General features: G+C 41.3%; 2 protein-coding genes across 8 annotated transcripts in view; one reads left to right on the top strand and one right to left on the bottom strand.

The window, feature by feature from the left end:
- ano10a (anoctamin 10a) overlaps nucleotides 1-5306 on the bottom strand; it is a 24832-nt gene extending 19526 nt beyond the window's left edge. Inside the window, exons 1-6 of one of the 5 annotated variants that reach the window (XM_031576732.2) lie at nucleotides 5206-5306; nucleotides 5055-5122; nucleotides 3898-4052; nucleotides 1322-1519; nucleotides 962-1096; nucleotides 455-586 (exon numbers count right to left, since the gene is read on the bottom strand). In XM_031576732.2, coding sequence (XP_031432592.1) covers nucleotides 455-586; nucleotides 962-1096; nucleotides 1322-1519; nucleotides 3898-4036 — 604 coding nt within the window. In that variant the 5' untranslated portion in view covers nucleotides 4037-4052; nucleotides 5055-5122; nucleotides 5206-5306. Of the gene's footprint in view, nucleotides 1-454; nucleotides 587-961; nucleotides 1097-1321; nucleotides 1520-3897; nucleotides 4053-4355; nucleotides 4901-5054 lie in introns of those variants that run through there. The other 4 variants (XM_031576735.2, XM_012839599.3, XM_012839615.3 and 1 more) reach the window with 4 other exon arrangements.
- On the top strand, nucleotides 5249-12393 carry abhd5a (abhydrolase domain containing 5a). Of its 3 annotated transcripts, none has more exons than XM_031576737.2 (8): nucleotides 5249-5365; nucleotides 5550-5664; nucleotides 7125-7210; nucleotides 7470-7845; nucleotides 8542-8696; nucleotides 9685-9796; nucleotides 10239-10425; nucleotides 10839-12393. In XM_031576737.2, exons 2-8 carry the CDS (start codon nucleotides 5609-5611, stop codon nucleotides 10926-10928), a joined length of 1062 nt encoding a protein of 353 aa, XP_031432597.1. In that variant the 5' UTR covers nucleotides 5249-5365; nucleotides 5550-5608; the 3' UTR covers nucleotides 10929-12393. The 3 variants fall into 3 exon arrangements, with proteins under 3 accessions (XP_031432597.1, XP_042565127.1, XP_031432596.1); XM_042709193.1 differs by lacking the exon at nucleotides 5249-5365 and adding an exon at nucleotides 6550-7006 and having other exon boundaries at nucleotides 5385-5664; XM_031576736.1 differs by lacking the exon at nucleotides 5249-5365 and having other exon boundaries at nucleotides 5388-5664.

Raw genomic sequence — 12393 nt, 5'->3', positions numbered from 1 at the left:
TAGGTTACTCTGTATGCTAAAGACAAGACACAGAGCTCTGGATGTTCCAATGTTATATCTGCTGTGATGTGTAATGCCATCTGAGTTTGCTAAGGGTATGTTTTCTTTCATTTTTTGACTTTTGCAATGTAACACACTTAAATAGCTGGTGAGCATTGTTGAAGCCAATGGAGATCCTTACAATGACGTAGTTTAATCAACTATCATCTGACATCAAGTGCCGTGTTGGAAGGTGAAAGTCTATGCCTTATCTGAATCGAACCACCCCTCTTAACAACCTAAGATGGCGGACCAAACTCTGTAGACAGCTGTATGACTCTTGTGTAACTCAACTGATACGTTAAACTGCACAAGAACACTTCATTGCTTCTTGACAGCAGATTTTCCTAAATTATAAATTGAACAAAAACGTATTCATAAAAATAAAAGATGAAAACTAAATTTGAAAGCTTACTGAGAGGCTGAAAACTTGAACTTGACGAGAACTTGACCTTTTTATACCAGGAGAATGACAGTCTTTTGAGTTCCTCTTTGTCGTGGAGAGGGAACACCTGGAGGAGAATCCCTTTGGATTGTAACCTGCGAACTAGGGGAAAGAAGATTCACCTCATTTTGTGGGATTCAGTTTGGCAAATGAACATTGCACATCTTTCCTGTAATCAAGTGTGCCATGTTTACTGCAGCACGGCACAAATAAAAACACAGATGAAACATTAGATTAAATGAACAGTTCAGGGTTACCCACATATATAATAGGCCAACTAAATGGCTTAATATCAACAGGTTACTCCGGTAAACAGGTTACAGATTATACTTCCTATCTATCTATGTTTTGGTGAAAAAAAACTCTCTATAGTATAACTGTTGCAGTAGGTGCTTTACCAAGGTTTCTCAAAACTTCAAAATTCTACGACCAAAGTCAGTAATTAATTTCCCATGCATGTATCTCCTTCTGACTTACTAATGGATTTCCCAGGGTACAGCTTGGCTTTGGGATATCCAGGCACATTGGCTTCATCTTTGGCTCTCAAAGTGTCCAGCTTGTGTTTAATAATGTACTGGCATTCTGCCACGCTCAGAAGGCTGTCTCCATCACCTGAGCACAGACAGTTACACACTCCCATTAAAACATTAGCAATACAGCAGCTCATGTGGCTATTACCTCAGGGATATGCCCAAGCACATTTACCGTTGTTTTTTTTTACCACATTTGATGGACAATAACTAAAAAAAAGAGCTGACAAATGCAAAAAGAAACAATGACAGACAGTCAATGACAGTTGATCTGCCGACACACTGAAACAAATGAACATCCACTAACCTTGGAAGTCTTTGAAGTTGTCTTTGTTGGTGTAGGTGAAGGCGCGCATAGAGCCATCGTTGAACTCCTTGAAGAGGCCTACATCCTCCGCTCCGTGAAGCAGCCTCTCCAGGGTGGAGCCAACCAGGAAGACGTTAGGGTTGCCCTTCTGACCATCGTGGCCTCCGGTGAGCGTTTGCTCCAACAACAACTCAACCCCTGCGAGATCCAAACATCAGACCAGATCACACTCTCCTAAGGCCATTAGCTATGCCATCACATGATAAAGAGCGCTAGCCACACAGAAGCAATGCAAATTTCTGATAGTACCCACATCAGAAGAAGTGGCTCCTCTGTTGGTTCAGAAATGTAAATGCACTGGGCATACTCCGTGAAGGTTTATATATATATATATATTTAAGGTCAAATACCAACAACTAACACAAACAGTAGGCTGGTTTTTATTGACAATGTACATAATGTGCAGCAGTATTTTTCTATGCTGCCATATCCATACAGATTTAGTATAGTGCGTTAACGTTCAGCAAGCCATACAGTTCTAGCTGTCACACAGTCCAGACAGGAACAGAAACAGCAGTGAACAGTTAACATATCCATATTCAAATGATATCTTGTGGGTGCGTTTTGTGATATAAATGTCTCACACAGACCACAGTCACAGTCCACAGTCTGGTTACATTAGGTTCTCTCATTAGGTGAAAGGCCTTTCCAAAACCCCCCCCTAAGGATCTCGAGCATAGACACTGCAACAGCTGTGATTGGTCCCCTTGCCCACGTTTAGGGGTGTGTTGATAAAACCTTTGCTAATGCAGATTAGTTATAGCGAGGTTGACAAGCAATGAATTGCTGACTGCTATTTAACCTCACCGGCAAGCCGTCTACTTTGTGAGTCTTTAGTCATTGTAAGCTAAAGTGCTAACTGGTTGGCTGGTAGATGTCTAGCATTGCACTTCAGTTGTATGTTTTGGTTACAATAATGGGGTTGTCAGTGTCTATTTCTCAGTAACTTTTAAAAAAATCAAAGCAAAAAAAAAGAAAGCAAAACAAATTACATTTATACAGACACACCCATTTATGTATTTTGGTCAGCCATCTTGGTTTATTTTTCCCAACTAGCTTTGCAGAGCGACGCAGACACCAGCACACAAGTACAAATCAATCTTTGTAGAAATGCTCACAGTGGCGTAGGTCACATGCATAGGCTACAGCGTAGGTTCTGCGTATTGCCTACGTACAACTATAAAAATCAACATTTACAGCTTTTATTTGGGTTGTATCCACACAAGGGACTTCTGGAAACCAAAAAACAGGGTAAAATTGAGAGGTTATAAAAGAGGGTTTTTAAAACTAGTCACAAAACTGCATCCCATCTTTTCTTACAGTTAGCAACGATACTGGATCACACAGAAAACACGCAAAACCAAAAAGAGAACTTCAATACTCAGACAACTTGAAAGCTTCCACAGATTTGTGTATGACAGTTTCACACCATGCCCCAGTCCTACTTCTTCCCCTGTAATGCTGATGCACTGAGCACAAGGGGTTAAACTTGAAAATGAACCAGATGGCATGGGCACGGCACAAATCACTTGGAAATAGGCAGCACGTGCTCTCGGGCATGTGGCCTGCAACTGAAATAGCAAGAAAGCCCAATGGAACAGGCAGCGGCCTTATTCATGCGGTCTATGTGCTGAAAGCTGATGGGTTCCAATGCAATGACCAACAAGACCAGCGTTTCTTCATTTAAAAAAAATGCTGGTCTGAGCATATACTGTACTGGTACTACAAATTGACTTGTAGTACTATAACTTGACATGGTGATTTAAAAAAGTGTTGTGAAGAAGATAACATGGAAAACAACTCATTAAGATTGAAAACTCTTGTATCACTTTGACAGTTGCTACTACATCGTAATTGAACAGGTAGCTTGAATTTCCTGCTGGGCATTGCTGCCTGACGCACCTCCTCCGGTGCCCATGGATCAGCTGCAGGGTCGTCAGCCAGAAAGTTTTGTTATTTTAACTCGGTACTGACCAATGTCAATATAACAATTTCTTTCTTAGAGGAGACAAACTGAAATAATCAGTGAAACTAGGGTAGAAAGGTAACTCTACAAGTGTGTACAAAATCAGAACATTTGACAACTTTACAAAGTTTTAAGATAATAGCAACCTGAGTATACAATGAGCATAACAAAGTAAATTTCACGATGAAGAAAAGCGAGAAGAAGTTATTAACACTTTGTTACTTGAGAGTACTGACACTGCTTTAAAAGAAATCATGGCACTGCCAACTATCCCATCACAATTGAATGGTCCTACACATTAAATCGTTGTATTTGAACAAGGGAACACCAATACAATGCAGTTGTATGTATGTGTAATATATATATACATACATACAACTGCATTGTATATGAAATATATGTGAAATGATCCAAAGCAAAACACTCCCAGTTGTACCTACCCACAGTACCACCCTGTTCAACTTGAAAGTGTTGAAAGCGTTCAGTTTCATTCCCCTCATCTGTGGGCCTTTACTTCTAGTAGTGCAACAATGCTGTAGGTAGGTCTTACCTCCGTTCTGCTCCCTGTCTCGTATCCTGCTTAGCAACCATTTGATGGCCTCCTCATTGGTGTCTGGGGCCAGCTCCAGGACCACCATAGGGGTAAAAGCTGTCCCATCACTGTCAGGAACTGACCAGCCACTTTGCATTTTCCCACTGCCTGTGCTGTAAGAGGGCCAGGGATGGGACTCATACATAAAACATATTTACCAGGACAGTGACAAAAGAGACAGGCCAGGCATACATGCTCTTTGGAGGAATATAAATGGTTGAGCCACTGTCACTAGTGCCCTGTATCTGTGCTATATGCAAATGTTAAGTAAACTGAAAGCTTACTGTAACTATACATGCACTTGAGCAATCGTACACAATGTTTTATGCCTGCTGCCTCCAAAAAGGTTTTTATTTAAGTAGGGCCTAGTTGTGCGAATAACATAACTTGTCCCTTTTGAATGACGACAGGCTTACCTCCACTTGAAACAAGTTCTAGACAACGACCCGTACAATGGGAGAACCTCTCTCTAGTCACTCAGAAAACTAAAACTGAAAAATCGAATCAATTCTGCTTTCCAGAAACGTAGGGCTATAACCGGAGTTTTCACTTCAGTTGCTCTGGTTGTGTGGTGTTAGGTTAGGTTGGGGTTGAGTTATGGGAGTCATCTTAAATATTTAGCTTAAAACAGCGAATGTAAGCTGACGACTACACCTAGTTTGCAAACCCCGCAACCTGTCAGGTAACATTGTTTCAAAAGGTTTGCTATGTAGTGTTGCTAGGGCAGTAGGCTATCGGCCATACCCCCGCCACCACCACTCTAGAGAAAATAACGCCCACCAACTAATGCGATATATCTCCAAAGTCAATGCAGCACTGCGGGAGACTTGTAGACAATGAATAAATCATTTGTAGCATAACCGAACGAGCCTTTAAATGCCAGTATTGATAGGCTACCAAAATATCACTGGGCGGAGCTAGTTAGCTTAAGGTTGTGTAGAAGCGGCTTTTTGGGCTGTTAACCACTTCAAAAGTACACAAAGTCGGGTCGACACTGTTAAGTAAAAACGAACCGTGGCAGAATATCTCGTCAAGTTAATGCTACTGTAATGGCAAGCAAAAGCTACACTGCAAGGCCCTGGCATTCGAACAGTAAATATGGTTAGCCTACTCACCGTATGGCTTAACACCACAAGTGTGGAGTCTGAGAAGCAGCTTTTCAGACAAAATGACAGCTGCCCATCTGTTATGGAAGTAAAGGTTAAGTTGTAATGTCTGTTATGTGTATGTAGGACTGACTCAGACAGAATACAAAGTTAGCCTCACTTCCCTCCACGTCATCGAAGAGACAGGCGCATAGACGACGAAAAGCGCTGAGGAATAAGACAAGCCTCTTAACCATACAAAGTAAAACACACCCACCAACTCAACACTATCACGTCTCATAGCCACTTAGACAAACTCATTCACACAGAGATTTCAGCAGGTATGTATGTAGCCTTGGCTGTCCACATGCACACATTTAAGACATATTCAGCCGTTGTACAAATTATGTACAAATGACTATTTTAACAATAGGAACTGGTGTTAAAGTTGTGTTTGGAATTATGTATGGCTGTGTTTTCATTTTGCTTGTCGCGACATTTTTAATTTAACATGCCAAATTGTAGGTGTTATCGGCGCCTGAACACGATTGTGGTGGGGAGCACGTTAGCGTTACCGTGACGTCATGCGACGTTCTATGCTCTTACAAATGGCCGATGAGAATGTGTCAATAGACAGGGGGTAAGTTGAAAAAGAAACTCAATATAGTGTTTAGTATACAATAACACTATAAACACTTTGTATTATACCATTTAGACATAGGGAGCTTTATTGTCGATTGTGCATGATAAAGTTAACTATCGTAATTCACCTCTATCGTATGGCGTCAAATCACTTCAAATTACTAACGATAACGTTGTCTGATGTTTGGTTGCAGTGGAAGTTTTGCGCTCAAATTTAACGTTGACTTTCGCGTTTCAAGCGAAACTAATGTCAAGCCGGCTAGATGACAACACTACATGCATAGAATTACATGATATTACCTATGCCTAATGTGAACTCACACACACAAAAACACACATACACTAACTAGCTAACTCCTTACCAAAACAATCCCTGATGATACTCCCTGTTATTGTATTATCTAGAGGGTTTAACTCCAGTTGAACACTTCAGATTATTAGTTATCATTTTATTATTCATACATTTTCATGATATGTTAGGCTACATAATGCCTTCGGGAAAGTGAATGTTATGTTATTTAGGCTGGCTATAAAATGTTTCATAACTATGGAGACAGTGATAGAGGTGTTGTGTGTGGTTTTGCAGTTATAGGGTTAGTGACTACCCCTCCGCAGTATGGCATACGTAGCTATGACCTACCAATGTAGCTGTATGAATGCGTTACACCATCGGTCTTCCTGTGCGCAGAAATCGCATTGCTAAGATCTCACTGAAATGTAACAACGGTGCAGACTAAAAAAATGTTGTGCTTTACTGATTTGTGAGCTGTGCAAGTAATTCATCAAATAATAAAGGCAAGCATGTGTTATTAAAGTGTAACAAATTAATTGCCTCTTAAATCGCTGTAACAAATCCACTCCTTCCCACCTTTTCATGATTCAGCATGGCACTTGGGTTAATAATATTTACTTCAGTTTCTTACGGTTCCTGGATGCCATCGTGAGGTAAACAGCTCATTTCTTTCGGTGTACTTGATGTGTAGCTGTCTTTTTGTATATATATGCTTAACCTGCTACTAATATATCTTTTATTTACCTTACACAAGCATGCACCAATGTAGGAAACCAGGTCTGATTTCTCACTTCAAAGAAATGTGTTTTGGAGATGTGGGGAGTGATTTGTAAACCTCTCTAGTGAAAATGGTTACCTTTGTTATAGTGGGCAAAGGAGGAGAAGTGGCTCTTGTTGTGAAATATTGGTGGTGGACTGAAGTCTGTAGGGAATAGTCAAGATGTTTACTGCATATATTCAGAGAGACCGCACTCTGTCTGTGACACAGAGAGCTTGGACCTCTGTTTGTTGTGATACTGCTGTACTCTTCGGCTTTTTTCTGCAAAATGTAATCTTGGCCTATGCCTATGTTTCAATTTTTTGTTTTAATTTTCACTCTCGGCTTGGCATAATAGATCACTGCTATCGTGGACGAGTACCTTACTTCTGTCATCCATATCTGACAGGTCCTGGTGGAGTAGCAGCTGGCTGCCCTCGTGGTGTCCAACTTCCACTAGCCAATTGAAAGATGCTGAGGAGAAGATTCTACTCCGTGAGTGCAACTGTTTGCTTTCCTATTTTCTCTTCCATTTGCAATTGAGTTGTGCCTTATATTTGAATGAACTAAATATACAAGATGGGACCATTTGGACAGGTGTTATGTCTGTATTCTTTGTATATTGAAAGCCATATGATGTTCCCCAACCTTGAGTGCAGCATGTGTGCAGCTTTGTGACACACTACAAATCGTGCATTAGTCTAAGCTCCTCCAACTCTTTATTTTTGACCTTTCTCTGTTTGTCATTGTGTAGCTGTAACTAGTGAGTTCTCCAGGCAGTTTGTGCCTATCTCAGATGGGAATGTGCTGTCAACGCTGGTCTTCAGTGGGGCAGCAGGCAACGAGTCCACTCCTCTGGTTCTGCTGCATGGCTTTGGGGGAGGTCTTGGGCTTTGGGTGCTCAACGTGGATGCCCTGTCCCAGCAGAGGCCCATCTATGCCTTTGACCTACTGGGCTTCGGCCAGAGCAGCCGGCCGAGCTTCAGTAGCGACGCACAGGAGGCTGAGCTGCAGTTTGTAGAGTCCATCGAGCAGTGGAGGACTGCCGTGGGGCTGGAGAGCATGATCCTGCTCGGCCACAACCTGGGAGGATACCTGGCAGCAGCATATGCCCTCAAATACCCAGCCAGGTTGGTAAGCTAAAAGCCCATACTCTGTATTTTGCCGTAGATCTTTTAGGGTTTTTCCCCACTGCACTAATCCAAATTGGTAATGCCCTTAAGGGAATGTGCATGGGAGCACACTGAGAAGGAGTCATTCTAATAAGTGTTCTTCTGTTCTGTCTCTGCCACTCCCCACAAGTCTGTGCTAAAAGAAGTCTTCTTTCTCTGAAACAGCCAAGCTCTGAGTGGACATATCTGTCTTGAGGGCCTTAATGGGTCAGAATTGATGTGCACAGTGCATTAGGGCTGTGTCTATTACTGACTGTGTTTCTATTAGTCCTGCCTAATAACCCCACCAAATCCATGTTGAATTTAAATTTGGGTCTTGGCCATAGTTAAGGCTTGAAAGGTTTTTATTTAGGGGCAAGAATATCTAAGCCTACAGTGCTCTGGTCTACAGTGGAAATATTTGAATATGATTCCTTTCAAATATCACTGACTTAATGACTTGCTCATCTAAGTTAATGTTCTCTGCTACAGTACAATGTTATTTATGTGTGTGGTGTTATTCAGGCCACCGTAGCATAGGGAAGAGCACATTGCTCCCCATTGTACCATTGCAAGACTTGTTGCAGCAAAAGGCCTATAACTGAACTTCAAAGCAAACCAGGGCTTCAATGTGGGACTTCTACAGTGTATCTGGTTCTTCTGCTGACCCAACAGCGTCAAGCATCTGATCTTCGTGGAGCCGTGGGGTTTCCCTCAGAGGCCTGACCCGGGAGACGAGGACAGACCCATCCCCATATGGATCAAAGCGTTGGGAGCCATGCTCAGCCCCTTTAACCCCCTGGCAGGGTTGAGAGCAGCTGGACCTCTAGGTAGGGAGGAGAATTTAATATTTATATTCAGACTTATAATGGAGAACGTGTAGACGCGTGGTTGAGACTTCTGTTGTTGACGTGACAAGCTTTACTTCATGGCATTGAGAAAAAAGGATCTAATCCAAACTCAAATTAGACAGTACAACCAACTAATGGAGAGGCTATCCGTGATCCACAAGGCTAATCCATAATCCTGTTTCAGATCTTAACAATGCATTTTTGAATGACATAATCCTGTTTCAGATCTTAACAATGCATTTTTGAATGACATACAATTTGCTGTGGTGAAAAAAAAGAAGATTAAAGTGGTCACTGCTTTATCTATAGGCTATGACTTAGGTTTTCTCCACACCGTTCTATTAACTGCAATTTACTCAGGTAGATTTCATGCTGTTTGCAAAGTAATTCTAAGCCATTTTGTAATTCTAAGCATGACGGTTCTGCCTGTGATTATGTTCCTTTGAGAGATGTTCTGTCTTCAGTGCGTACACAACTCTTAACTGTCTGAGGGTTTGGAGTATTATTTAGTTTTCTGTTCCACATTCCTACATTAACTTGTGGACTGTGACTAGACCGAAGAAATAGAAATAAGGTGGATAAAGATATCATATATGCTGTTGTTTTAAATGATTCTCTGATTTAATTTTTTTTACTTTATGTTATTTTATTTATTTTTTTATTTTTTTATACTTCATTTCTGAGTTGTTTAATGTGTTTTTTTATTTATTTTGTCTGTTTTGTTTTGTTATGGTTTGTTTATTTATTGTTGTATGTACTATGTAGCCTCAATCAGGGCATTGCTGCAAAAGAGCCCTGTGCTCAGTCAATTCTCCCTGAATAAACAATGATGATGATGATATAGATTACAGTATATAAATGGCCTCAGGGGAACATAGGGCCATACTATGTTGGTAGCAGTCATCATGAAGGCTTTGAACTGGATGTGTTTGAGTACAAGTCATGTGACTTTCCTGTGGTTCCTCAGGTCCAACCCTTGTGCAGACACTGAGGCCAGACTTTCAGAAGAAATATGAGTCTGTGTTTAATGATAGCACTGTAACGGACTACATATATCATCTCAACGTGCAAACCCCAAGGTCAGTGGGCCTCAGTCCACCACCCTTTCCTTGCTTAAGCCATACATCTCAATGCTCCCCTTCTCAAACAGTGCATTCGCTCCAACAGTACTAACGTGACAATAATGGTAACTGAGCCATCTGCCAGTGCTGTTTTTACACACAACGCTTTTTGAATTAGGTTATGGTTATGGCGGATGTCTGTACTCTCCGAGTCCCCTTCTATTTGCAGTGGTTTTTGATATTCTGTCAACACCACTGTGAACACGTAAAAACATATACTCCACTGTGAACACGTAAAAACATATACTCCACTGTGAACACGTAAAAACATATACTCCACTGTGAACACGTACAAACGTATACTCTACTGTGAACCCGTACAAACGTATACTCTGGAATTGAACGCAGTGTTTGTGTGGTTGCTGCTGTATGGTGCCAATGCTTTGTTTATCTCCACTAGTGGTGAAACAGCCTTCAAAAACATGACAATACCCTATGGTTGGGCCAAGCACCCGATGCTACAGCGAATGGGCTTGATCCATGCCGACATCCCGATGACCATCATCTATGGCTCTCGGTCCAGCATAGACGGCTACTCTGGAACCTCCATCAAGGAGCTGCGACCACACTCCCACGTGGAGGTTATTGTAAGTTTACCTAACATGACTCAACTAGCTTATCAGTGATTGAGTGTGTGGAGACTGGGTCCAAAGATGTTCTTCTTATCTTAAGATGATGCTGTGTATCGTGCAACAGGGTGAGAACTAGACAGTCACATGGGGGGAGAAACATTTTTGGACTCAGAAACTATTGTGACAGTTTTCCAGGCGTACGTACGCAGGCCGTGGCATTTCCATGTGTTGTTTTAAGGTGGAGCAGACTTGAACTGTGACAAACTGTCTCATAATTTGAACACTTTCTTTTTTTTTTTTGCTGAAGTACAGAATGTCCCCAAAGGCACCACGGAACATTCAAGAACATGTGACCCATCCTAGGTGTTACAAAACTCCAGTTTTAGCCCAGCTGCCTCTCATTCTGTCCCTATGCTCTGTTCCAAAAGGCTATCCGTGGGGCTGGCCACTACGTGTTTGCGGATCAGCCGGAGGAATTCAACCAGAAGGTGCTGCAGGTCTGTGAGATGGTTGGGTGAAGGACAGTAGGTGATGGTTACATCTCCCAGCCCCAGCCCCAGCTAGAGATACTTGGGTCTTTGGCTTTGTGAATAAGTTAATATGGAAACAGCAAGCCTTCAGCGAAAGTGCCTTCAGAAAACCATGTTGCCTTTGGATTCTTTGAATGTTCTTGAATTCTCCTTGCATAAAAGGACAGTGTTTTGATTTTTCCAACTGGGATTTCAGTTTTGTGTTTTAAAGGCTTTTTTTTCTGACTTCAGTTGGAAAGCATGCCTACAGAGGTAGAAATGTTTGTGAATATCCATTATGTAAATGAAACATTTTATTTGCACTAAACATTTGCCAATTTTGTGAACAGTGCCTGTCTGATACAGGTACAGATATCAGATGTAATGCCTAATACACAATGATAAGGTGCACAAAGTGCAAGAAAATAAGATCATTAACCCTCGAAGACAGGTAGTAAATATGTAATATATAGCTTTATATGGACCATGCTGTGTAATTCACCACAGAACTCATTTATCATTAACAGTAGATAAGGGTGGAATGTATATTGTTTTTAAGAATTGTACCCTTCACTGCACATTTGTAATTCAGCACATTTCAAGTATCGTTGTCAAATTATGAAATTCTGATCATGCTATGTAGCGGTACCTTTCAGGTTATTAGTGTGGGTAACAGATGATCTAGATGTGATATCAGAATATGGCTCTGTCATGAAATGTGTCATCTGTACGTCGTCTGTCCTCACTAGCGCACTATCTCTGAGAGGTGGAAGAGATTGTGTTGCACAGGAGAGCTGTAACTCCAACGCCTATGATCCTAGTATTTTACTCTGTCAGGCAATCGCCTGCTTGGTCTGCCAGGTGCCCTTTGAACTCCTGTGCCTCCCTGGTTCCACATCTACAGAGTCTACTAAGGAATAAGCTTTCAGTAAAAATGGAAGATATGTATAATATTATATAATGAATATATAATATATACTCTTGTAATATATAAAATATACTCTTCCTAGGACTATATACTCCTAGACATGAGACCCCCCCCAAAAGAACTGTGGAACCCAAACTAACCAAAAGAGACACAAAACATTTAATATTCAAGATGGCGAACGCATCTGTCTACCTCATGCAGGACTCCGTAGCAACCACTGTGAAATGTGGTCTACATATTGACGTAAATTACACCAGTGTCCTTTTACACTCTGTTGCCGTAGATACCATTGGGCAGGGCTAACGTCTGTGCTTCTAAAACTCAGATATGCTTGTACTCAACATGGTAACTGTTGTGCTAACTTGTGTGTGTGTCAGAACTGACCACTACTATACTGCAGAAATGGTTTGAACTGCATTTTATGGCGTGTCTATAACCTAAGTGCCCTTTTCGAGAGAGTGTTTTGTGTGTCAGAAGTTATTAATGTGAAAGTGTTAAACATTTCTTGCATTTAAATAAAATGAAACGTGATTTGTAATACCCAAA

This window comes from Clupea harengus, chromosome 11 (assembly GCF_900700415.2).
Source record: "Clupea harengus chromosome 11, Ch_v2.0.2, whole genome shotgun sequence".
Lineage (NCBI taxonomy): Eukaryota > Metazoa > Chordata > Actinopteri > Clupeiformes > Clupeidae > Clupea > Clupea harengus.
This window is presented reverse-complemented; position numbering and strand designations above follow the sequence as displayed.

What these genes read in the sequence shown, in the direction of transcription:
- abhd5a (XM_031576737.2), top strand. Translation starts at nt 5,609, where the DNA reads ATGCGACGTTCTATGCTCTTACAAATGGCCGATGAGAATGTGTCAATA. An exon ending in TGAGGAGAAGATTCTACTCC is followed by an intron (nt 7,211 to 7,469) that starts GTGAGTGCAACT and finishes GTCATTGTGTAG; the next exon opens with CTGTAACTAGTGAGTTCTCC. An exon ending in GAGAGCAGCTGGACCTCTAG is followed by an intron (nt 8,697 to 9,684) that starts GTAGGGAGGAGA and finishes GTGGTTCCTCAG; the next exon opens with GTCCAACCCTTGTGCAGACA.